Here is a 25,841-nt window from a genome sequence, read left to right on the forward strand (position 1 = left end):
GAGAAGAATGGAGGCAGGTGGAGAAACTCATGTTGGGGTGTGAGAGAGAGAGGGGGAGAGCGAGGCAGAAAGAATAGTGGAGGCAGGTGGAGAAACCGGGGTTGGGGGGGGGGGGGGTGTCTGAGAGGGGACCAGAGAGAGTGAAAGGGAGAGGAGGTGAGAGAGACACAGTGTGCAGAAAGAGAGAGAGAGGGAGAGAATTGAGGAGGAAGAGTGGGGGAGAGGAAATAGGGAGGCCAGGTTGGATTGGGAGGGACAGAGGGAGTTAAACCCAGCTCCTGAGCTCAGGGCACGGTGCCCTCCACTTCCCTGAGGACCAGGACTTGGAGCTGAGTCTGTCTCTCACCAGCTCAGTTTCTCCAACACAAAGACACACAACAACATCGGTCACTCTGCTGCTCGGCACACTTCAATCAACATTTTTATTGGTTACAAATGGAAGTGATGGATACAGTCAGTGGGATGGTGCCTTTTCTCACTGGCCCCAGAGTTGTGAGAAACATTGAAATGTTTCCCTGTAACCCCCCTGTGGGATAAGGATGGACAAACCAGTGCTACCCTCAGTCTGTTACCATAGCGACAGGCTGCTCCATCGCTGAAATACTGAACTGAAATGAGAAAATCCCGGATGGATTGATTAATGAGGGAATTTGATGGATGGATTAATTTGGGTGAAGGGATATTTCAGCACATTCTTCAGCTGCTGCCTGAACTTATTCTGGGTCACGGCATAAATCGCGGTGTTTGTGCAGCAACTGAGGAGCTGCAGCATGAAGCCCAATTCCTGCACAAAGGGATCGAGAAACACAGAGTAATACCCAAAATCAAACATCCGGGCCCAAAGAGAAAACAGCATGAACGTTGACCATAACAGGATGAAATTGGCCGAGATCACAAACAGTAAAATGATGGATTTTTTTCGGTTTCTCATTTCTGTGTCAGACTGAGCGTCCCCATTGGTGTGAGCGCGGAGTCTCCTGCGGGCTCTGCTGGTCACTACAATGTGTCTGACGGTGAGAACATTGAGCAGCAGAATCAGGAGAAATGGGACACACGGGGTTAGAATGTGGTGGAGGAACTCGATTGTGACCCAGACACTGGAGAATCGAACACCGCCTCGTGCATCACAAAACCAGGGGGCGTTCCCCAGCAAATACCGAGCCGTGAGCATAAAATACCAGAAAATGTCCTTTAAACAGCTCAGCACAGTCACTGCTCCCAGAACCACAGCCGCCGTCTTCTCACTGCAATATTTACTTTTCAGCTTCTGGCAACAAATGGCCACAAACCGATCAAAGGTGAAAGTGACGGTGAACCAGACAGAGCAGTCAGTGGCTGCATAAAGCAGGACGGCGTGGATATTACACACGCGGACGGAGTACAGGAAATAAAACTGTTCCCGATAAACAACGGGAATGTGTCTCAGGATCAGGTCGAGGATAATGACCAGGAGATCCGCCGCTGCCATGGCCCCCAGGTAACGTCTGACACATGGAGACAATCCACAATCTTTATAAAGCAGGACGTAGATGGTCACTACGTTAACTGTGAGGAAGGGAAACAAACCCATTATCCATCAGCCTGGAGGCAAAGGGACCCGTTTGATAGGGGACCCAGTGAGATTTCCAAATGTGTCCCTGTATTCAGGGATTTATTAAAATAATCGGAGCTGGAGTAACAAATGGGAAGGTCGGAATTACTGACAAAAATGTGACATAAACCACAAGAAACCCTCCCTCCCCAAACACACAGAGACACATCCATAAGGACAGATAGTTTCTAGAACATTCCCACACACTCGATCACTCGAGAGCAGACACAGGTCACTCCTTCCCAGTTCCTAATACGGAGGGTGGGAACGTTGCTGTCCTGAAGGATTCTCTCCCAGTTTCCTGAAGACAAACAGAGTTTGGGAATTCCTGTATTTCGGTCTAAGTTGTGTTCGATTCTGTGTCGGGAAGAAATGTAAGCGTAGGGAAAATGTGTTCACCCCCTTAACTGCCTGAGGGGCCTTCGGAACAGTGTCTCCTTCTCCCTGGAACGGGATCTCTTCCCTCGGGATCTTATCGTTTGTTCAATTCACTGACGTCCGGCCGTTCACAAACAATGTCAGGGACAGAACGTTCCGGGGAATGTCCGTTATAGAATGTCAGGGACAGAACGTTCCGGGGAATGGCAGTTATAGAATGTCAGGGACAGAACGTTCCGGGGAATGGCAGTTATAGAATGTCAGGGACAGAACGTTCCGGGGAATGGCAGTTATAGAATTTCGGGGACAGAACGTTCCGGGGAATGTCAGTTATAGAATGTCGGGGACAGAACGTTCCGGGGAATGTCAGTTATAGAATATCAGGGTCAGAACGTTCCGGGGAGTGTCAGTTATAGAATGTCGGGGACAGAACGTTCCGGGGAATGTCAGTTATAGAATATCGGGGACAGAACGTTCCGGGGAGTGTCAGTTATTGAATGTTGGGGAGAAAACGTTCCGGGGAACTCCTTGGCCTGTCCATGACCTTCCCTCCCCCATTCCCCCCACCCTCCTCTTTGACCTATCACCTCTCCCCCACCTCCAACTCCCGATCAACATTCCCAGCTCCCTTACCCCAGCCCCAGCCCCCTCCCATTTATCTCTCAGCCCCCCGGCCCACAAGCCTCATTCCTGATGAAGAGTTTATGCCTGAATCGTTCATTCCCCTTCTCCTCGGATGCTGCCTGACCTGCTGTGCTTTTCCAGCACCACACTCCCAGTCAGGAAACAGTCCGACACCGTCGTACTCACAGGATCAGGCCTGATGGCTAATTTAGATTAGATTTCATTACTTACAGTGTGGAAACAGGCCCTTCAGCCCAACAAGTCCACACCGACCCGCCGAAGAGCAACCCACCCAGACCCCATTCCCCTACGTTTACCCCTTCACCTAACACTACGGACAATTTCCCATGGCCAATTCACCTAACCTGCACATTTATTTTGGACTGTGGGAGGAAACTGGAGCACCCGGAGGAAACACACGCAGACATAGGGAGAATGTGCAAACTCCACACAGTCAGTCGCCTGATTCGGGAATTAAACCCGGGTCTCTGGCGCTATGAGGCAGCAATGCTAACCACTGTGCCACCGTGCCCCCCAGAATGTTTCCTGAAGCCCCATCACCATCCCAGGGTATATCCTGTCCCACCGGCAGGACAGACCCACCAGTGGTGGGGACACCCTGGGGTACAGTCAGGGAAGGAGTTACCCTGCAAATCCCCATCATTGATTCCAAAACCCAGGAAATCTCATAGTAACAGATCAGACATGGTCAAGGAAATCGCCTGAGGGTGGTTATCTTCTGCCTCCCACCCCTCCTCTCGGTGATAACTCAGTTCCCCTCGATGTTGGAAACAAATCAGAGGCAGCACTGCGGGTGCCAAGGACACAGACCGTCCTCTGGGTGTGGGACTTCAATGTCCATCACCAGGAGTGTCCCCACAGGCCCCCCACTGCCTGAGCAGGGACAGGCTTCAATACACAACAGCCAGACTGGGGGAAACATCCTCACCAAACTCCTTGTCCCAGAGGGATCTGTCCCTGACAGTATCTGTAGGAGCAGCCAGCACACAGTCCTGGTGGAGGCACAGTCTCAGCCTCATATTTGACATACTCAAGATTAGTGTGTTGCTGGAAAAGCACAGCAGGTCATGCAGCATCCGAGGAGCAGGAAAATCACCGTTTGGGGCAGCAGACCTTCATCACGAATGAGGCTGAGAGCCTCCGGGATGGAGAGATAAATCATATTAGGCGTACTGCTCACTGTGTGATGTGGCACTCACTCCTGTGAAGTAGGACATACATAGAAAGGACTGAGCACATGGAAACTGGCCATCTATGAGGCACTGTGGGCTAGTAACAGCTGCAGCATCAATGGTCTTCCCTCCATCATAAAGTCAGAAGTGGCCTATTCACTGATGGTTTCAAAATAGTCAGCACCATTCACAACTACACCGATACTGAAGCAGGCTATTCAGCCCATCAAGAGTTTGAAACAGGAACAGAATGAGGCCATTCAGCCATTGGAGGGTGTTACTCAGCGATTGGAACAGATATTTTAATCTCTCAGACCGCTCACACAGGAAATGGAAGGGAACATTCAGCATTTCAAAGCTGCTACACAGAAATACGGGGAGCTGTGTAGACCACAGCAGTACATTGACCTATAAACCCAGACTAGATATCTGTCCAGGAATGGGAGCTGTGCAGAAATCAGCAGTGCACTAATGTGTCAACCTGAAAGAAATATCCATCCAGCACGGGGAGCTGCACCGACCACATCATGGCATTATCTATAAACCTCAAGCAGATAGTCTGACCAGCACAGTGACCTGTGCAGTGATCATCCGGGAATTAATCTGTAAAAGAGGAGCAGTTACCCTCCCAACATGTGGGACTGTGTACACCAAACCAGGGCATTGATCTGTAAACCAGGAGCAGTTACCCTCCCAGCATGTAGGGCTGTGTACCCCAAACCAGGGCATTCATCTGTAACCCAGGAGCAGTTACCCTCCCAGCGTGTAGGGCTGTGTACCCCAAACCAGGGCATTCATCTGTAAACCAGGAGCAGTTACCCTCCCAGCATGTAGGTCTGTGTACACCAAACCAGGGCATTGATCTGTAACCCAGGAGCAGTTACCCTCCCAGCATGTAGGGCTGTGTACCCCAAACCAGGGCATTGATCTGTAACCCAGGAGCAGTTACCCTCCCAGCATGTAGGGCTGTGTACACCAAACCAGGGCATTGATCTGTAACCAGGAGCAGTTACCCTCCCAGCATGTGGGACTGTGTACACCAAACCAGGGCATTGATCTGTAACCCAGGAGCAGTTACCCTCCCAGCATGTAGGGCTGTGTACACCAAACCAGGGCATTGATCTGTAACCCAGGAGCAGTTACCCTCCCAGCATGTGGGACTGTGTACACCAAACCAGGACATTGATCTGTAACCCAGGAGCAGTTACCCTCCCAGCATGTAGGACTGTGTAACCCTACCCCAGTGCATTGATCTGTAACCCAGGAGCAGTTACCCTCCCAGCATGTAGGACTGTGCACACTACCCCAGAGCATTGATCTTGAACCCAGGAGCAGTTACCCTCCCCGCATGTAGGACTGTATACATCCCCCCCGCAGTGCATTGCTCAGTAACACTGTGTTAGTTCCCTGTCCAGTGTGGGGAAAACTAGCAGCCCGTGCTGGAAGTGACAGGATGTGCAGCTTCCACCCATTTGCAGCTCCATATCCCTATTGTGCCCTGACAACGGAGTGTTGTGGGTGTGAACAACACTGCCAGAGAGAGATGGCGGGGGAATCAGTTTGAATATCACCGCATGGGTGTGGGTTGGGAAGTAGACAGAGGGGGGAGACTGAGAGACAGTGTCATGGAAGGTTGTGTTCCCAGGTTTCAGAATGCTGAAATGTCAGCAATTCGATAGCATCCTGTAACATGAGCCAGTCTTCCCAGGAAAGATGGGAAAAAGGGATATTGATGTGAAGTCAGATGAGCATTTGTTCTGCATCTTTGTAACTGGAATTGGTTTCAACAGAATATATGACTCATTGGGCAGATTCTAACAATAATTTATCTTTGTTTAATTTTCCTTGAGTGTGACAGAGGGACCGTCTGCACGAGGCTGAGCTATTTCCCGGTGCTATCACTTCAAACTTACCTCATTAACTACCCACCCCACCCCATGATGTCCCTCTCATTCAATACTAGCCTGATTCTCCCATCCATCATGGCGGGTGGTACTCACCATCGCCCGGATGCCCCTGGATATTCAGTGATCGCTGGCGCTGGTGCCATCTTTAAAAGGCCAAGGGGCACACGGTTGAGCTTTCTGCACAGTTTACCTCGAGCATGGCAGATAAGAGGCACTTACATCACGGTTTGTCGACAGGGGCATGGAAGTCCTGGTGGAGGGGCTAGTATAGAGGGGGGGCATACCACCAGACACACCGAGCATGGTCTGAGCTCACCACCCAGTTCAGTGCAGTATCTGAGGTCTGTGGAAACGTCCAGCAATACAGGATAAGCAGCAATAACCTTCCCTGCTCTTTCAGGATACAGCTCACCATATTCTCTCTGCTCCCTCACACTCACTGTATATCTGTTGTAGCACCTACTCCCCAAACAAGGTTCATGCTCCACCACTCTCACTGCTGCGTGCAGCACTTTCTCTCTCTCTCTGTCTCTGTCTCTGTCTGTCTGTCTGTCTGTCTGTCTCTCTCTCTCTCTCCCTCCACGTTACCCCCCTTCACTAAAAACACTGCATGCATACAACAAAGTGGACTGACTCCCTCCGGCACCTCACCATGACCCCGTCCCCCACCTACACCAGCACTAACAGCAGGGCCACCCACTCCCACCCTCCCTCTCTCCCTCCTTTTCTCCCATTTCAGGAGAAACAGCCTGGAATAGGACAGAAAGGGCCTATCCGGGTGGTGGAATGCCCGATATCCGTCCCCTCACCCCCCTCCCCCCCCACCCCCGCCATGTGGGGAGGACCCTGGTACGAGCCGGAGAGCACTGGGATGCCTCGTGTGGAGATTCTGAAACATCCAGGTCCCACCGACCGAGTAAGGAGCAATGTTCAGTGAAGGGCAATTCTCACTTTAAACCCATTGGCAGCTCCGTTTCCCCCTGGCACAACTTAGAAGCCGTGGCCCTGATGCCATCTCCCTTTTGTGTCGAGCTGGTACAAATGGAATCCCCACGGTCTCAGTGGGCAGGAGGGTGGGCTCACAACACATCGTCACCACCACCTCCCAGGAAGGGAGCACGGAGGCTCCCTCCTACACCTCCCCCTGTAAACAGCTCAGATACTGAAACTAATCTGTGACAGTTACTGCTCTCCCCACCTGTCCTGACATCTTCAACAATCTGTGCTCATATACACGCAGCGCTCTCTGCTCCTGTACCCCCATTATAATGGCACAGCCTGTTTTAAACTGTCTTTCATTGTCGTTCCTACCGAAGTGTATCACCTCACACTGCTCTGCACTGATCCCCATCTGCCTTAAACCTGAACACGACACCAACGTGTCACTGACCTGTTAGATTTCCACACTGTCCTCCATAGACTTCACAATTCTTCCAGGTTCGGTGCCATCTACAAACATTAAGATTGCCATAGCTTCTCAGTTCCCATGAAACAACTGAAATCCTGCCCCACTCATGAGTGTGAGCAAGTGAAATACTGCTATATTCCCAATACTGCTATGTTTAGTTTAAATTACCATATGAGCTCAATGTTGTGTCCTAACAATTGCTGTGTGTGTATCTGTGTGTCTCTGTGTGGGGCAGGTCTGGTAGTCTCTGTGGTGCTTAAAGTGATGCAATGTCACCCTCTGCTGGCCTCCACACGCCACTGCACAGGCATTGGCAGAGGGTGAAAACCAACAGGGATTCATTCAGAGAGGGGGAGGGAGAGGGCAGCTGCTCACAGCACCATCCAAACTATGTCTTATCCATGTACTGATCTAAATGTCCTTTAAACATTATAACTGTCCCTGCTTTCACCACTTCCTCTGGAAGTTCATTCCACACCCAAGCCAGCTTCTGTCGAAAATAATTACCGCTCATGACTTTTGTAAATCTTTTTCCTCGCACCTGAAAATATCCCTCAGTTTTGAATCCCCAACTTTAGGGAAAAGACATCAGCCCTTCAGCTTATCTGTACCCCTCATTATTTTGTAAACCTCTGTAAAGTTACCCCTTAATCTCATCCTCTTCAGTGAAAAAAGTCTCAGCCTATCCAGCCACTCCTTATCGATCACTTCCTCCATTCCCAGCAACATCCAGATTACTCTCCTCTGAACCCTCTCCAGCTTAATAATATCAAGGTCAATAACATTAACGTGAAAAGTCAATGTATTTTATAAGTGTAGGGGAGACCGAAACTGGAGGGCATAGCTTTAAGGTGAGAGGGAAACATTTAAAAGTGACCTAAGGTGCAGCTTTTTCACCCAGAGGGTGGTGTGCCTATGGAATGAGCGGGCAGGATGACCAGACTGGACACAGCATTCCAGAAGAGGTCTCACGAATGTCCTGTACAACCACAACATGACGTCCCAATTCTGATACTCAAAGGTCTGACCAATGAAGACAAGTGCGTTAAACACCTTCTTAACCACACTATCTGTATGAGATGTAAATTTTAAATGACTATACTTGACGGCCTAGGTCTCTGTTCTAAAACACTCCCAAAGGCCTTACTTTTAATTGTATAGGTCCTGCTCTTGTTTGATTTACCAAATCCAATAGCTTGCATTAATCCAAACTAAACTCCACTTGCCACTCTTCAACCCAGTGAGTGATATTACCACGTACTCACCTTCCCCGTTTAATTTTAAAATTCCCTCCCCTCTGCAGGATGCCTTGATTCCGGCCTTCATTTTCACAAAGACCCTGAGCTTGGGTTGCTTTGTGTTGTTCGGGGGATGAGGGCCTGATTGTAGACACAGTCACTGGGGAGGAGAGGCTGGACAGTAATCAGTTGCCTTGTATCATTTCATGGTTTGAGGAAGATGGCAGTCACACATGAGAGGTGGGTAATACTGATCCTTATTTTGTGGCCAAAAATTACGGTCTTTCTCTGTCTCTGTCTACTCAAGACCCTTCATTGTGCAGAGTGTGCCTGCAGGATTTCGTTCCCTAATATTGCAGACTACAAATAATAAACGATTAAAGATGGTCATAGTTAATTTCTAGGGCACAGCACGTGTACTCAACATCCTACAGTTAAGACAAATACCTTGCATTTGTTTAACAACACAAAGTGTTTTGTGTAGTTCAATAATGGTAACCTAATTATAATAAATCCATACAAAGCTGAATGCTGTTACATAAAATTTGTGTATGGTAGTGTAGTGGGTAGTGTCTGTGCCTCTGAGCTAGAGCTCGGCATTTTATTCCAGTACCTGAACTTGTATGGTACTGTTCCTCGCTCTGAACTCGAAGATCTGGATTCAAGTCCTGCCTGTTGCAGAGGTATGTCACATCATGTCAGAACAGGCTGATGAACAAATACACAGGAGAATAATGTTACAGCTTTATGGGTATTGCCGAGTGGTGCTAGTGTCCCTACCTCCAGGCACAAAGGTCTAGGTGTAAATCCCACAGAAGTGCCTCATGATACATCTGAACAAACTGATTAAAATGGATTTAGAATTGTGACCTGATGGAGAAGGAAGAGGTGTCAGTATTGCATTTCAGAATTTAGGTCCAAGATGACTGAAAGTACAGCCATTCGTGTTGATTGGGGTCACATTTCGCAGCAGTAGCGGTTTATAATATCCGAACGGTTATGGATAGGGTGAGTAGTCAGGGTTTTTCCTCAGGTTAGGGGCATCCAAAACGAGAGGACATTGGTTGAAAGTGAGAGGGGAAAGGTTTTGATGAGGCCTAAAGGGCACCTTTTCACACAGAGGGTGGTGTGCATATGGAATGAGCTGCCAGAGGAAGTAGTGGAGGCTGGTACAAATACAGCATGTCAAAGGCATCTAGGTACTGACAGGCCTGCCGAGCTTTTCCAGCAATTTCTGCATTTCTTTAAAATGCATTCATTTTAACACAGGCATTCTGAATAAATTAAACATTTTATTTTTTATTGACGCAGAGCCATGTAAACATATTTCAAATTGACCGAGACCATTTTCTGCTAAGGGTATGGCTCTGTGTATGACAGCAGCAATGATGCACCTACGTGGAGCAGGGAATGTGATGGAGACATCGTTTGGACAATGTACAAGGAGACCTCACATGGTCCAGTTTGGGAGAGGATGACATTACTGTGTGATTCAACTCAGAGAGGGATAAAACGTAATCTGTCCGAGAAGGAATGACCTATTGCATTCTCTCTCCTTCATTGTTCCTCATCACAGCAATGTGTGCGAGCTAAAAAAAACCTCTAAAATCATCGTTACCATTCGTATTTTTAAAGAATCCCTGCAGAGTTGAAACAGGCCCATCGGCCCAACAAGTCCACACCAACCTTCCCAACCCATTCCCCTATATTTACCCCTGACTAATGCACCTAACCTAGACATCCCTGTACACTATACTCAATTTAGCATGACCAATTCACCTCACCTACACAGTTTGAGCTGTGGTAGGAAACGGGATCACCCATTAGAAGCTCACACAGACAAGGGGAGAATGTGCAAACTCCACAGAGACAGTCACCCAAGGTTGGAATCGAACCCAAGTCCATGGTGCTGTGAGACAGCAGTGCTAACCACCGTGCTTCCCTTTGGGTGATCCCTGACCAGAATTCACTGGAATCTACTCATTGCCTAAAGCAAAGGGAATTCAGCCAAATCCAACTCTCCCAGGATGGAACCCCATTGTTAGCAGCTATGCGAGTGCAATATCTTCAGAAGCACAATAACGTTTTGGACAATCTCAATTTTTACTTTTGTGTTGAATTCCAGTAAGATCTGGACAAAGTTCTTTCAAGTTAAAAATGCAGAGATTTTGTTAACCTGTTTGTTTGTGTGTGTGTATGTGTGTCACAGTGTTTTAAACAGGGAAATATCAATTATATATTTGCAATACCCAAACACTTTTCCATTCATCTTTCCATCATAGCTTGAGTAACATTGCTGTGGATCATAAACTTGTTAAAGAAACTAGCCTGAGTTGTTGCTAAAACTGACCCTGACCCAGTCTGAGATGGATATCATCGACCATATCACCAATCTGGTTCCATTTGATATTTTTTGTGAGCAGTGGAGGAGTGGGACTAGAAAGGAAACAGTGACCCCAAAAGCCAAGGAACTATAGACCGATGAGCCTGATGTCAGTGGTGGGTAAGTTGTTGGAGGGGATTCTGAAGGACAGGATTGACATACATTTGGGAAGGCAAGGGCTGATCAGGATAGTCAACGTGGCTTTCTGCATGGGAAATCATGGGTCATTAATTTGGTTTAGTGTTATGAAGAAGTGACAAAGAAGATTGATGAAGCTGTGTGTTAGATATTGTCTACATGGACCTCAGCCAGGTGTTCATAACATTCTGATTAGCAGACAGATTAGTAAGGTTCAGTCACTTGGGATACAGGGGAATCTAGTCACAATTGGCTTGAAGGAAGAGGGGTATTTTTCAGATTGGAGGCTTCCAAGAAGCAGTGTGCTGCAAGAATCAACACTGAGTTCACTACATTTTATCATTTATATCAATGATTTGGATGCCAACACTGGGGCCATAGTTAGTAAGTTTACAGATTGCATCAGAAAGGTGGTCTAGAAGATTATCTCAGAGTACTACGAGACCACAATTGGATGGGGCAAAGAAGCAAGGCGTGAGAGATGAAGTTTAATTTAGATAAATACGAGGTTTTGCAGTTTGGGAAGGTAAATCAGGGAGAAAATATATACTTAATGGTAAGGTCCTGGGGCGTGTTGTGGAACAAAGGGACCTCGGGCTGCAGGTACATTGTTCCTTGAAAGTGGAGTTGCAGGTAGACAGTGGTGCTGAACACATTTGGCACATTTGACTAATCAGAGCATTGAGTATAGGAGCTGTGGTGGCATCTTGCATCTGTAGTAGGAAACTGGAGCACGCATGAGAAGCTCACACAGACAAGGGGAGAATGTGCAAACTCCACACAGACAATCACCCAAGGCTGGAATCGAACCCAAGTCCCTGGTGCTGCGAGGCAGCAGTGCTAACCACCGTGCTACCCTTTGGATGATCCCTGACCAGCATCCATTGGAATCTACTCACTGCCTAAAGCAAAGGGAATTCAGCCAAATCCAACTCTCCCAGGGTGTTGGTGAGGCCACTTTAAGAATACTGCGTACAACTCTGTTGTCTGTAGAAAAGATTTACCTGGATGTTCCAGGACTGGAGGTTTGAGCTTCGGGGAGAGGTTGATTAGGTTGAAGTGCTTCCTGGAGTGTCAGAGACTGAGGGGTGACATTATAGAGGTTTTTAAAATCATCAGGGGTATGGATATTCTAAACAGCCATGGTCTGATCCCAGGATAGGGGAGTCCAGAATAAGACAGCACAGGTTGAAGGGGAGAGGGCGAATGATTCAGAAGGAACATGAAGATAAATGGTTCACACAGAGAGTGGTGTGTGTACAGAAAGTGCTGTCAGAGGAAGTGGTTAAGGCGGGTACAGTCATAGGAGGAATATTGGGCAAATGCTGGCAAATGGGACTAATGGGTTTTGGTATCTGACCGGAGAGAATATATTGGACTAACGGGTCTGTTTCTATTCTGCATGACTCTCTGATTCTATAAGAGGGATGGAGAAAAATTCTTAAAGGACCTTTCAAGTGGGAATTCTCTTCACTGGAAGTTTTTATTGCGCTTCTATGTTCACGTGGACTGAAAACTGTGTTAGTTAATTATTTGATAAGGAAGTGAGTCACAGATAATTGGACGCAGACAGGAAAGTGGGGCTGAGACCATAACCTGATCAGCCACAATTTTAGTGCCTTGTGGAGAAGGTTCAAAGTATCTAATGCCCCACTCCTGCTCCTCAGTCCCATGTTTCGGTGTTCCATTCAGCCCATCAAACCTGCTAGACAGGAGCAGTTGGGGGCTACTTACATCTATAACCTGATGCACAGAAACAGAGGAGACCATTCAGCCCTTTAAGGCTGTCACACGCTTTGATGTGATTTGGGAAATGTAATTGGAAAACCCAGGTTGGGTATGAAAGAGGCACCTCATCTCTTTTTACAGAGATACCCGTCTCTGAAACTTGTGTTTCATTTATTGATCATGTTATAGACCCAGATTCACTGTGAATACAGCCCATATACCTCACCCAGACATGGCTCACAAACTCCTCTGGTCTCCCTGACTGCAATATTCAGTAATTTGCACATTCATGAAAATAACACCCCCTAACTTTCCAATAACAGAATGTGAGAACATCAGACACAGGGGCAGGTCGTTCACTCCCCAAGCCTGCCTTGCCTTTCACTAAGATTATGGCTGATCTGCTCTTGGTCTCAAATCCTCTTTCATTCCCAATTCTTCATCGCCCTCAACTCTCCGTCAGGTCAATATCCATCTAGCCCCTCTTCAAATACTTTCAGTCACCTAGCTCCCCGAACAGTCTTGAGAACAGAAATCCTGACATTCAATCCCACCTGTTTGAAGAAAACATTTGCTGCTCCTGTACCATGGCTTATTGATGTGAACAAAAGAGGCTGATACAAGGGTTCAGGTAAAAATGACTGACCCCGATATCAAGGCAGTTTTTGCCTTCTGTTGACATCAAGGAGTTCATTCAGCAGCTCACGCTGGTTTCACAGGAATATGAGGAAGCCATTCAGCCAATTGACATTATTGGAGAAGAACAGGGATTCCTGAAGAAGGGCTAATGCCCGAAACGTCGATTCTCCTGTTCCCTAGATGCTGCCTGACCTGCTGCGCTTTTCCAGCAACACATTTCCATCATCGAAGAACAGGGACAGCCCATTCAGTGCCTCCCGCCTATTACTCAGGAAGGGAAGGAATCCAGTGTGATGGACCACGCCAGAGCCCTTCAAAAATATTTGAGGGCGGTAGCCTAGACTCTAATATTTTTATATTTAAAAGGAAACGTATACTGTCTGTTCCAGATGCAACGTGAATGGTCAAACTACTTGGTGTGAAGCAAAACACCATTTATTTAAACACGGAAGATAAAATGAAACCAAAGAAAGAGGAAATTAGAATAAATTAATTCTATTGGACAAGATAACAGAATAATAGATCTAGGAACTATTACTGATGAACTGTTCCAGTATAGGGAAATCCCATAAACAGAGCCCATGGCAAAAAGAAATATTTAGACACAGATTGTCGCAATTGTTTCTCCAATCCAGGAATTAAAAACAGCATCAAGAGAAAATTCAGAGAGAGTAGCAGCCAGGAGATAGTCACTGAAGATTCCAACTCTGTGTAGACCCCAATAGTTTCTGATGTTACTGAGAAACCAAAGCCCAGAGATGCTAATCTGTGAGAGCTGGCCACACCCATTCAGGCTGCATTAAAATAAACCCAAGCCCTCCCTAGCTGTTACTCAAGTGGTCTGAACTAGCCAGCTTGGTAACTATCGTTCAATCTCTCTCTTTAAAGAAACCACGACAAATAACCTCTTAAAGCTGCAGCATTGTCACACTTGCCAGCATATCGAACCGTCAAACAGGAACCAGGGGTAACCCAGTCAGGCCCTTGGCCCTGTCCAATGGGACGAGGAAGAAGCCAGTCAGTCTGTTGAGTCACTGACACAACAATAGGATGAGGCCATTCAGCCCCTTGAGCCACTTATACAGGAACAGCAGGAGGCCATTCCCCCTCAACACACTGACACAGGGACAGAATGAGGTAATTGATGCTGATTCCTGATGAATGGCTTATGCCCGAAACATCAATTCTCCTGCTTCTCGGATGCTGCCTGACCTGCTGTGTTTTTCCAGCAATCAATTCACTACTCCAATCTCCAGCATCGGCAGTCCTCGCTGTCTCCTAATTGATGCTCTAACGTGATGAGTAAGTGGAGCAGAGGCTGCACAGACAGACTACTCTTGGCTCTGTTGTTCCTCTTTGCTCTGTTGCTTAGGATACACAAATGGGACTTTAACATGGTTTTCTAGTGGTGAGCAGGGAAGCCTTATGTCTTGTGTGAAGTCTCAAGAAGGCATCTTTCATCTCCGAAAAGACAGCCTGGTGTTCTCTATGTAGGGCGGAAGCTGGTGGGAATGGCTACCTGTTTCAGATGGAAGGTATTGTGGCTGCTGTTGAGGATTGTGAATAACCTGACGTTCAGTACAGGATTCACACGCCGACTGCACAATAACGTGGGGAGAGTTAATTTAGGCATATAAACTATTAGGAAAGTCACATTACACTGATGAATGGACTCTCTAAGTTCAAATAATGATGATATTATTCATGTTGATCTTGTCTAGTGCACATCCTGTTCAGTGTAACCTGTATGCCTTACTCTGTCCAAGCCTATTTCCACCCTATGACCTGTCTGACCATGCTTACTATGACCTGCCTTCAATGCTCATAAATAAAGTGTTTCCCTGTACTGAGATACACGTGACAATATATCAAACCAATTAATCCTGTGTAAAGTATGGAATTTCTCTCCCTGTCAATGTCTGTTTTGGAAATAAGTGATCGCTGCCACTCCTCGTGTTTCAGCATCACCATTTCTTCGTCTCTCACAGCTCTACAGATTAAACACTCAGCTTCTTCACTCTATCCTCATGTTACCATCACCCGTGTCTGTGGTAAGGAGATCATTCCTTACAAAGGAGATCAAATCTGTAGAGAGTGCCCCAAATGCTCTCTCAGCAAGGCTCGACAACAGCAGGGAGATGGCTTTACTTATGTACTCGAATCATCTTACAGTGAAGGACAGCATACCATTGACTGCACCCATTACTTACACAGGGTTTGATTCAAAGCAGAAGCGCATAGACTTGTGAGTGGGCGATCATGCTTCCCAAATTTGTTAGAGTTCTTTGATGAAGTGACCAAGAAAGTTGACGAGGGCAGAGCGGCAGGCATAGTCTCTATGGATTTCAGTAAGACTTTGATAAGGTTCCACATGGCAGGCTGGTCAGGAAGGTGACATCACGTGGAATGCTGGGAGGACTGACCAATTGGATACACAGTTGGCTTGATGGTAGGAAGCAGAGGGTTTAGTGGAAGGATGTTTGTCATACTGGAGGCTGGGTCCATTGCTGTTTGTTATCTATGATTTGGTTGAGAATGTACAAGGCATGATTAGTAAGTTTGCAGATGACTCTAAAGTAATTGGGAGCATGATCAGTGAAGACGTTTATCAGAAATTGCAGCAGGACCTTAATCAGTTGGGGAAGTGGGCCGAGAAATGACAAATGGAATTTAATATAGATGTGTGAGGTCTTGTATTTTGGAAACACAAATCAAGGTAGGAGTTTCATGGTGAATGGGAGGGTCTTAAGTGGTGCAGTGGGCAGAGAGAGACCTTGGTGTTTAGGTATACACGGTTCTCTATGAGTGGAGTCAAACGTAAACAGGGCAGTGAAGAAGGCTTTTGGCACATTGTCCTTCATCAGGCAGGATATTAAGTATACAAGTTGGGAATTTATTTTGCAGTTACTCAGGATTTTGTAAAGGCTGCACTTGGAGTATTGGGTTCAGTTTTGTCACCTTGTTATAGGGAGGATGTTATTAACTTGGAAGGAGTGCAGAAGAAATTTACAAAGGCGTTGCCAGGACCCAATGGTCTGAGTTATAGGGAGAGGTTGGACAAGCTAGGAAATTTTCTTTAGCGTGCAGGAGACTGAGAGAGTCGTTATAGAGCTGTATAAGATTACGAGGACTATGGATAGGGTGAATACTCTCAGTCTTTTTCCAAAGTGTAGAGAATCAATGACTGGATAGGATCAGTTTATGGTTAAAGGGGAAGGAACAAAAGGGAACCTGAGGGGCCATTTCTTTACACAGAGTATGGTACGTGGATGAGCTGCTAGCAGATGTGGTTGGTGGGGGGGGGGGTGGGGGGGGGCTACATTAACAACATTTCAAAAAGCATTTGGATAAACATGTGGATAGGAAAGGACTGGAAGGATTTGGGCCAACTGCAGGGAATTGGGGTTAGCGTGGAAGGACATTTACAAGGTGGAGTCGAAACCCCTCTGTTAATTAAAACCAAACACCCAGAAAAGCTCGCCTCACCTCGTAATCTGTTAAAATATGAGTGACACAGATCTCCTATATTCCACTATTTAATCAAAAAATGTCAAGTTGTTTTCTTAACTTTAACAGTGAAAACTAAACAACACCTATTCACAAATACAAGTCCCTCTTATCTTAGCTGCTTACTATCAGACTCTGTAAAAATATGCTAGTCCAACAACCCACATATTAAACATTACATTCTCAAGACCACACAGAATCCATCTTCCCCGCTGTGTTCACTCTTCCAGCTGCTGAACTCCCTGGGTTATCTTTTTTTTATTGCAAGTAGCTTTTAAATGGACATGTATCTTTGATAGAAAATGTTTGAGATGGCCAGTTAACACTCCTGCTCTACAGCAGTTACTCTGCTGTTGGGTGGCAGGAGCTATCACTCTAGTTTCAAAATGCTGGGTTTATATACTTTCCAGGTGTCCAAACAATAATATTCAAATTCTGTTGGCTTCTGGTATCCTGAGCGTTATTTAAACTCTTTGGCTGTATTTGAATTGTTGTCAAACAGCAACCAAATCTCAGGTATTCATTTCCCAGCTAATGGTGACATGTGGAACAGGCTGACCTTTAGCAGGCATCTGTGGTTGTACTTTCTATTCAGCAAAACCCATTCTGTCTTAACGTGACCGGACATGCTTTCGGCTTCATAAGACCTCCCCCCTTCAGAAAAAAAAACATGGACCAGCAGAATGAAAAGATGGCTTCATTTCTTTTCCTCTAATTCTTAATCCCATTATTATGAATTATGAAAGTTTTATTCTCAGCTATACCATGCATATTAATTCTGCACACATATACAACACTGCAATAAGTCAAATCTTATCCAAACTTTTTCTTTTAAATCTGCGATAACACATCTTTTAGGACCCACAGCATGTACATTTTGTAAATTTAAAGTTGGTAAGATAAGACTCCAATTAAATATTCTCATATTCAGGCCTTTAAATATTCAAAAAATGCGCGAGTTTGTCGTTATACACAACCATATCTGACAATTTGTTTGTCACATAAACATTAAAGTATTGTCAGGCCAGTGCGAAACTTCATCATTCTTTTCCAATAATTGAGACTTCATATTTTTTTGTGGTGAATATTGAGTTTTTTCGACAAGTAGCCAATTGGCCATTCAATTCCATCATCATCTTTCTGCATCAACACATCTCCGACCCCTATATCCCGAGCATCAAACACAATTTTCAAAGGGTTTCAAAATATTTGGTATAGCTAAAACTGGTGCGGTGATTAATCCTGCTTTAAAATTTTCAAATGCCTCTTGGCATTGTTCTGTCCTCCACAATTCTGTGTTCTTCTTTAATAAATCCGTCAGTGGTGCCAATACGCTGCTGAGGTTTGCAACAAACTTCCGATAGAATCCACTCAGTTCCAAAAATCGAAGCACCTCTTACTTCGAGGATGGTTGTGGAAATTCCTCATAGCCCTTAGTTTTTATGTTCCATGGTGTCAACCTTCCATGGCCAATGTAATGTCCCAAGAACGTCACCTCTGCCTTCGCGAATTGTGTTTTCTTTAAGTTTATTACCAAGTTTGCTTCTTGTAATCGTTCAACATGCTCTGCCAAATGTAACACGTGAGCTTTCACTCACTTGCTAAAGATCACCACATCATACAGATAAACTGCACAATTTGCTCATCTGGTCACAACTCTGTTCCTGAGTCTTAAATGTATCTCGAGCATTATTCATTCACACGACATTCTCTAACATTTTTTATCAGATCCGGTATCTTTGCCAAATAGTTTAACTGATTCAACGTTTTTTTTTTAATTTGAAAGGGGCCACTAAACCTGGCTTTGAAGGGGTTTTCTACCACTGGTAGCAATACTAAAACTTCATCCCCACGGGAAATCGTCAAAGTTTCAGAGTTTTTAATCTGTCACCTGCATTACTCTATACTGTGCCTCTTCAGGTGCTGTTTAGCTAACTCACCTACACCATCTAATTTCTCCCTCATCTCAGATACATAATCCAAGTGTGAGATCTCCGACTTTGGTCCTGTCAATTTATATTTAATTAATTTCAAAGGACCTCTCACTTCATGTACGAATATTAACTCAAATGATGTAAAGTGAGTAGTTTTGTTTGGGGCATCTCTAATGACAAACAATATAATGAGACGCCTTTATTCGAATCATTCAGGTAATTCTGACAGTACGCTGTTAATATTGTCTTCAGCATCTGATGCCAAGTTTCCAATGCTCCCTGGGATTAGGGATGCGATGCACTTGACTTAAACTGCTGTATGCCAAAGCTATCCATGACTTCCTTAAACAGCTGAGCGGTAAAATGAGATTCTTGGTCTGACTGAATCACACTGTGTAGCCCACAGCGAGTAAAGACAGCTACCAACTCCTCTACATCCCTTTTTGCCTTAATGGAATTATCCCTGGAAATCAGGTAGACACATCCATTATGATCAGCAGATATTGGTTTCCACTTTTATTTCAGAAAGGGGAGCTACACAACTAATCATAACCCATGAGAAAGGTTCTTCAAATACAGGAATTGGCAACAACGGTGCTGGTTTTATTACTGCCTGTGACGTACCTATCATTTGGTATGTATGAAATGTACAACAAAAATTAACCACGTCCTTGTGCATTCCAGCCACTAGAAATGCTGTAGCCGAGTCCGTGCATCAACTCCTTTGGCTTTTTCCTTTAGTTTTCCTTCCTGTTGTAACGTATGACAGTGGGATCTTGTTACTGCACAGTCTGGAAAAATCACTGGGTATTTTTATTTTAATTCTCCAGTTCCCTGACCTTACTTTTGCTTCTCCACCACAAGGGGTGCCTTTCCTACCTTGGATCCGGCTAAATCATTCCCAAGAACAAACTGTATTTCTGGAAATGGCAATCTGTCACTCAATCTCACTGTTAATTCCCCAACCTTGATTTGGCACTCCACCTAATGTTACACAAGGGAATGCTTAATTTCTGTCCCCATTCCACAGATTATCAGGCTGTTGAGTGACATGTCAGAAAGAGTGAAAATACTTCCATCTCTTACTATTCGAGGCCGAGGGAAATTGAGGACTGCAGATGCTGGAGACCAAAGTTGAAAAGTGTGGGCTGGAAAAGCACAGCAGATCGGCAGCATCCGAGGGGCAGGAGAGTTGACATTTCAGGCATTAGTCCTTCATCAGGAAAGTGGGAGGCAAGGAAGGCGGACGGGGCTGAGAATTAAATAGGAGGGTGGGGGTGGAGCTGGGTGGAAGGTAGCTTGGAAGGCGATAGGTAGATGTAGGTGGGGTCTGATGGTGATAGGTCGGAGAGGAGGGTGAAGTGGATAGGTGGTAGGACAGCTGAAACCGTCAAACTATACAGCATCAACGTTGACTTCACCAATTTCCAAATCGCCCCTCCCCCAATCTCATCCCAGATACAACCGTTCAAATTAGCACTGCCCTCTTGAGCTGTTCTATCTTTCCATCTTCCTTCCCATCTATACACTCCAATCTCCCCTCTGACATATCACTAACACTCCCACCTACATCTTCCTGTCACCCTCCCAGTGACCCTCCTGCCAGCCCAGCTCCTACCCTCCTATTTATCTTTCAGCCCTCTTGTCCACCCGCCACATTCCTGACGATGAGTTTATGCCTGATATGTCGATTAACCTGGTCTTCGGATGCTGCCTGATCTGTTGTGCATTTCCGGCTCCTTGCTTCTCAACTATTAGATACTGATCAGATCCCATTTCTTGCAAAATTATAGCTTCTTGTCCACCCCCACACCCCAGTTTTTCTTAGTAAGGTTTACCTACAGAGGCAAATTCTTTATAGAGATCAGGCACTGACTCCATACACAGCTCCTGTCTAGGCTGTGCACTCTCCTGCAGCTCCTCGGCTCTACTTGGGGTCTCCTGTACGAGGTTCACTAACACCACTGGCTTAAACTCTTTTACAGCATCTTTTCCCAAAGGGTCTTCCAGCACGGTGTGTCCCAGTTTCCTGCAGTGAAAACAGTTTTCCCAGTGCCCTTCTTAAACCATCGGTACTGTAATTTTATGTGTTCCACTGCGTGAAAGTGAGACTCGAGGCCTTTCACTTCCTTTCAACCACTTTGGGCTTTTCTCCACCCGTGTTAAACCATTGTCAATGTGCTTTACTCTATGTTTTGTAGTGTAGGATCTCCCCTTCTCCCAATTTCTTTCCCTCACAGGATGAAAAACCTCCCAGAAGCTAAATTTCATCTCATGCACCAATGCGTACGTAACTGCCATTTCTGCTGCGCTTCTCACTTCTTGAACTTTCTGTTCATTCACATGAAATCTTACCATCTCTGGAAGTGAGTCCTTAAACTTGTCCAACAGAATAATCTCCCATCGGGCTTCACAGGTCTTATCTATTTTTAAGGCCTGCACCCATTTATCAAAATGACTGTGATTAATTCTTTGAAACTCAATATAAGTCTGACCTGGTTCCGTCTCTATATTCCTGAACCGCTGTCTATATTCTTCTAGTACCAATTCATAAGCACTCAAAATGGCCCGTTTGACAACTGCGTAATCTCTTGCTCCCTCATGTGACAGAACTACACATACCTCTCAAGCTGTGCCAACCATTTTAGTCTGAACTAGCATTACCCACAGGTTCACTGGACACGCCATCTGCCCAGCCAATTTTGCAAATGAAATAAAAAGGTTTTGGCATTTTTCTCACCGAAATAAGGCAATGTATTAACACAGCTGTATACATCCCTACGTTCTCCCTTCATCTTCATCCTGCTAATTTTACTTTCTTATCTAATTCCAAACTTCTGAATTTCAAATTCTCCCTCTCTTCCTTTTGCCCCTCTTTCTCTTTCTATATCTTCTCCCTCTCTTTCTGTCTCTCTTTATCTTCTAACTCCAGTTACCCCACTTGCAATTTAAGTTTTTTTCCAACTCGACTGCAGTTTCCTGCTTCTCTGATACACCAAAAGTGCTTGCCCAACTCCATTATGATTACAATTTTCCTTATGTCTCTGGTGAAACCCAATTCTAATCTGCATGTTAATTCTGAAAGTATGCCCTTCCTTTGTCTTTCTACACCTTCTTAGCAAATTTGTGAATCATCTTCAAACCTCAGATCCTCCTTTGTAATGTTAAAACCATTTATTTTAATTTAACCAACCACAAGGAAACAAAATTAAATGAATTTTGTCATCTGTTTTATTTGAAGATCTAGGTCACTAACTGCCAAGTTATGGAATCTGCTGGGACCTTTTATACCCAAAATCTGTTCAAATCCCATACGACAAGCCCTCAAACCGTTATGATGTCGATGTCTAACTCCTCTGTTAATTAAGACCACGCACACAGAAAAGCTCACCTCGCCTCGTAATCTGTGAAAAGCTGAATGACAGAGAAGTCCCAATTCCACTATTAAGAGAAAGATAGCCATTTACAAGTATGTAAGTGAGCTCGCTGAGCTTGAAGATTTGTTTTCAGATGTTTCGTCACCATGACTAGGTAACATCATCAGGGAGAGTCTCTGGTGACCCATTGGTGGTATGTCCCACCTCTCTATTTATAGGTCTTGGTTTCTTAAGGTGCGTGATGTTATTTCCAGTTTTCTTTTCAAGGGAAGGTAGATAGGATCTAAATTGATGTGTTTATTGATGGACTTCTGGCTAGAATGTCATGCCTCGCAGAAGTTTCGTGCGTGGCTTTGTCCTAGGAAGTGTGTTGTCACAGTCAACATGGTGTCCTTCTTTGTGATAGTGGGTGATGTCTTTTGGTGGCCAGTTAGTGTTCATATATCCTGCTAGCACGACAACAGGATAGTTTGAAATGGAGGAAAAAATATTTTATATACAATGTTTAATCAATGTGTTTTCAGATAAATAGCATTGTTCATATGTGTTCAACACATTCTGAATGAACAACGGAAATACAGTTAACGAAAACATGCACATGATGTATACAATTTATAAAGCATTAAAACATTATTTGATCCTCATCTGAAGTGATAACTTCCCCTTCTCTCAACGTTCCCCCTTTCCTGGGATTCCCAACTCTAGTCTCATTCTTATCAGGATGTGTGTTGTAAATTCTTGCTTCTCGTGTCCCAACTTATTTTAGTTAATCCCCTTTCTTCCGGGAATTCAATACATTGGCCTGCTGGGTTCTTTCCAAAGTTAGTGTCTGTCATATTATTGGAGGAAAGGTTCTGGCATCAGACCCAGCATTTGAACATATTACTCTGTTGTACGTGCACTAACAAAGGACCACAACATGCAGGCATTGCCAAGCATTGAGGGATATACATCTACTTCTTTCGATAATGTAGGTTTCTCATTTTCCACATCTCCATATCTATATCCTCTCTCTCGTTCTCCCTTTGCATCTAGGTAAGAAATCCATCAATTATTCTTCGTGGCCCATCTCTCAAAACTCCTCCTTTCAGTTTATATCTAATATTCTCTTCAAGATGTAATGTGGTTATAATTAAGCAATGTAACTACAAAGCCATGCGGGAGGAGCTGGCCCGAGTTAATTGGAAGGGGAGCTGAGCAGGAAATACCATGGAGCCGCAATGGCAGGAGTTTCTGGGGATACGTCGGAAGATAATACCAGAAATGCAACCCCAAGAAGATGAAACATACTCATGGGAGGACAAGGCAGTGTGAGTGATAAGGGCTCAAACCAAAAGAGAAAACATACAATGTGGTGAAGATGATTGTGAATCCAGAGAATTCATTGGCTCTGAAACTACATAAGGCTTGCATCACTGATACTACAGGGTCCAAGGAAGTTCCTGTGGAGTGAAGAGTGAGGCTTTTGCTCAGAAGTCTTTGACAAGGAGGTTGAGTGAAGTGATTGCGCCACAGTTGAAGAGGGTGAAGACCTGACTGCCCAGCTGGTTCAGTGTGCTACGTGATTGATGTGGGAGGTCAACGACTCTGGTCTGTCTGGCTCGTTTAAGTGTGGAAAATGTGTGCACGTTCAGCTACTGACCGAGCATGTTGCAGCGCTGATGAAAGAACTCGAGGACCTTAGGCTCATCCGAGAGAACGATATCTTTCTGGGCAAGACCTTCAGTGAGGTTATTACACCGACCATACCAGAAGAGAGCAGAAGCGAGCAGACGATGAGGAAGGCAGAGAGGAGACAGGTACAAGAGACTCCGGGGGAAGTACCTGTCAGGAACAAATTGAATCTTTTGGAAACAGTAGAGACAGATGACACTGCCAGTCCGCCAGGCGGCCTTGTCTGTCAATCAAACGTTGGCGTGGAGACAGAGCGGTAGACTCGGACATCGCACAGAGCCGTGGTATTAGGGGACTCCACAGTGAGAGGAACTGACGGAGTTTTGTGGCAGCAGGCGGGACTTAATGATAGTGTGTTGCCTTCCTGGTGCCAGGGTTAAAGTCATCACAGACAGAGTGCAGGAAATCCTCAAGGACGAAGGTGAAGAGCCAAACGTGGTGGCACATGTTAGCACAAATGATGTTGAGAAGAAGAGGAGGAACATACTACAGCGGGACTTCGGAGAACTAGGAAGAAGGCTGAAAAGCAGGATGCCCAGGGTGGTTATCTCTGGTTTGTTTCCAGTTCCTCAGTCTAATGAGGCCAGAAACAGTGAGATAATGGACTTGAACGTGTGGCTGGGGAACTGGTGCAGGAAGCAAGGATTTAAATTCTTGGATCACTGGGGTATGTTTTGTGGTAAGCATAAATTCTACAAGAGAGACGGTTTGCACCTTAATAGTTTGGAGACCAGCATTTTGGCAGGTAGGTTTGCTACTGCAACACAGCTGCGTTTAAACTAAGTAGGGGGTGGGGAAGGTGGAGGGGACAAACTGGATGTTGAAGAAGGAAATTGAAGGGAAAGTTAGAACAAGGGAAGTCAAGAAAGACAACTGTATCAATAAAGCAGAAAACGCAAAAAGGGATCATACTGTAAGGTTGCGTGAAATAGGAGTTGATAAGAAGAGTGAGGGCAGGAACAAATTAAAAATACTTTAAATATGAATGCACGAAGCATGATAAATAAGATGGATGAGCTTGAGGCTCTTTTGAAAATTGGCAGATACCATATTCTGGTGATAACTGAGACGTGGCTTCAAGTGGACAGTGCTTACGAAATGAATATACAAGGCTACACGTGCTGTCGTAAGGATGTCGTAAGGACAGTGAATATCACCTCTTACCAACAGGGCTGTCGTAAGGACGTCGTAAGGACAGTGAATATCACCTCTTACCAACAGGGCCACCTGACCCCTCTGCCGGGGTCGGGTGGCCCTGTTGGTAAGAGGTGATATTCACTCCCTTTTGGGGGGAAACCTAGAGTCAGGGGATGTAGAGTCAGTGCAGATAGAGCTGAGAAATTCTAAGCGTAAAAAGACCCTCTTGGGAGTTATCTACAGGTCCCCAAACAATAGTCTGGATGTCGGATGTAAGTGAAATCAGGAGCTGAAATTGGCCTGTTGCAAAGATATTACTACAGTTGTTATTGGGGATTTCAACATGCAGGTAGACTGGGAGAATCAGGATTGTATTGGACCCCAAGAAAGAGACTTTGTGGAGTGCCTCCGAGATGGATTCCTCGAACAGCTGGTGCTGGAGCCGACCAGGGAGAAGGAAATTCTGGATCTGGTATTGTGCAACGAACCAGAATTGATCAGGGACCTCGAAGTGAAGGAGCCATTGGGAAGTAGTGACCATAATCCAATAAGTTTCAATCTGCAATTTGAGAGGGAGAGGGTACAATCGGAAGTGACAATATTTCTGTTGAATAAAGGGAATAATGGAGCTATGAGGGAGGAGCTGGCCAAATGGTGCGATACCTTAGCAGGGATGGCAGTGGAGGAACAATGGCGGATATTTCTGTGTATAATGCAGAAGATTCAGGATCAGTTCATTCCAAAAAGGAAGAAAGATCTTAGGAGGAGTCATGGGTGGCCGTGGCTGACGAGGGAAGTTAAGAAACATATAAAGTTAAAAGATGAAAAGTATAACGTAGCAAAGATAAGTGGGAAAACGGAGGACTGGGAAGCTTTTAAAGAACAACAGAGGATTACTGAGAAGCGAATATGCAGAGAACAAAATGGGGTACGAAGTTAACTGGCCAAAAATATAAAGGAGGATAGTAAAAATCTTTTTAGGTAT

The 25,841-nt window shown here is 45.3% G+C and overlaps 1 protein-coding gene across 1 annotated transcript; it reads right to left on the reverse strand.

Annotated features, from left to right (window-relative positions):
* Positions 1–637: 637 nt before the first annotated feature.
* On the reverse strand, positions 638–1,570 carry LOC148138755 (neuropeptides capa receptor-like). The gene has a single exon (XM_087981365.1). It carries the CDS (start codon positions 1,568–1,570, stop codon positions 638–640), a length of 933 nt encoding a protein of 310 aa, XP_087837491.1.
* Positions 1,571–25,841: the final 24,271 nt, after the last annotated feature.

The sequence above is a fragment of the Chiloscyllium plagiosum genome, unplaced genomic scaffold (assembly GCF_037043375.1).
Source record: "Chiloscyllium plagiosum isolate Xiang-an unplaced genomic scaffold, Cpla_swu_hap1 HiC_scaffold_39, whole genome shotgun sequence".
NCBI lineage: Eukaryota > Metazoa > Chordata > Chondrichthyes > Orectolobiformes > Hemiscylliidae > Chiloscyllium > Chiloscyllium plagiosum.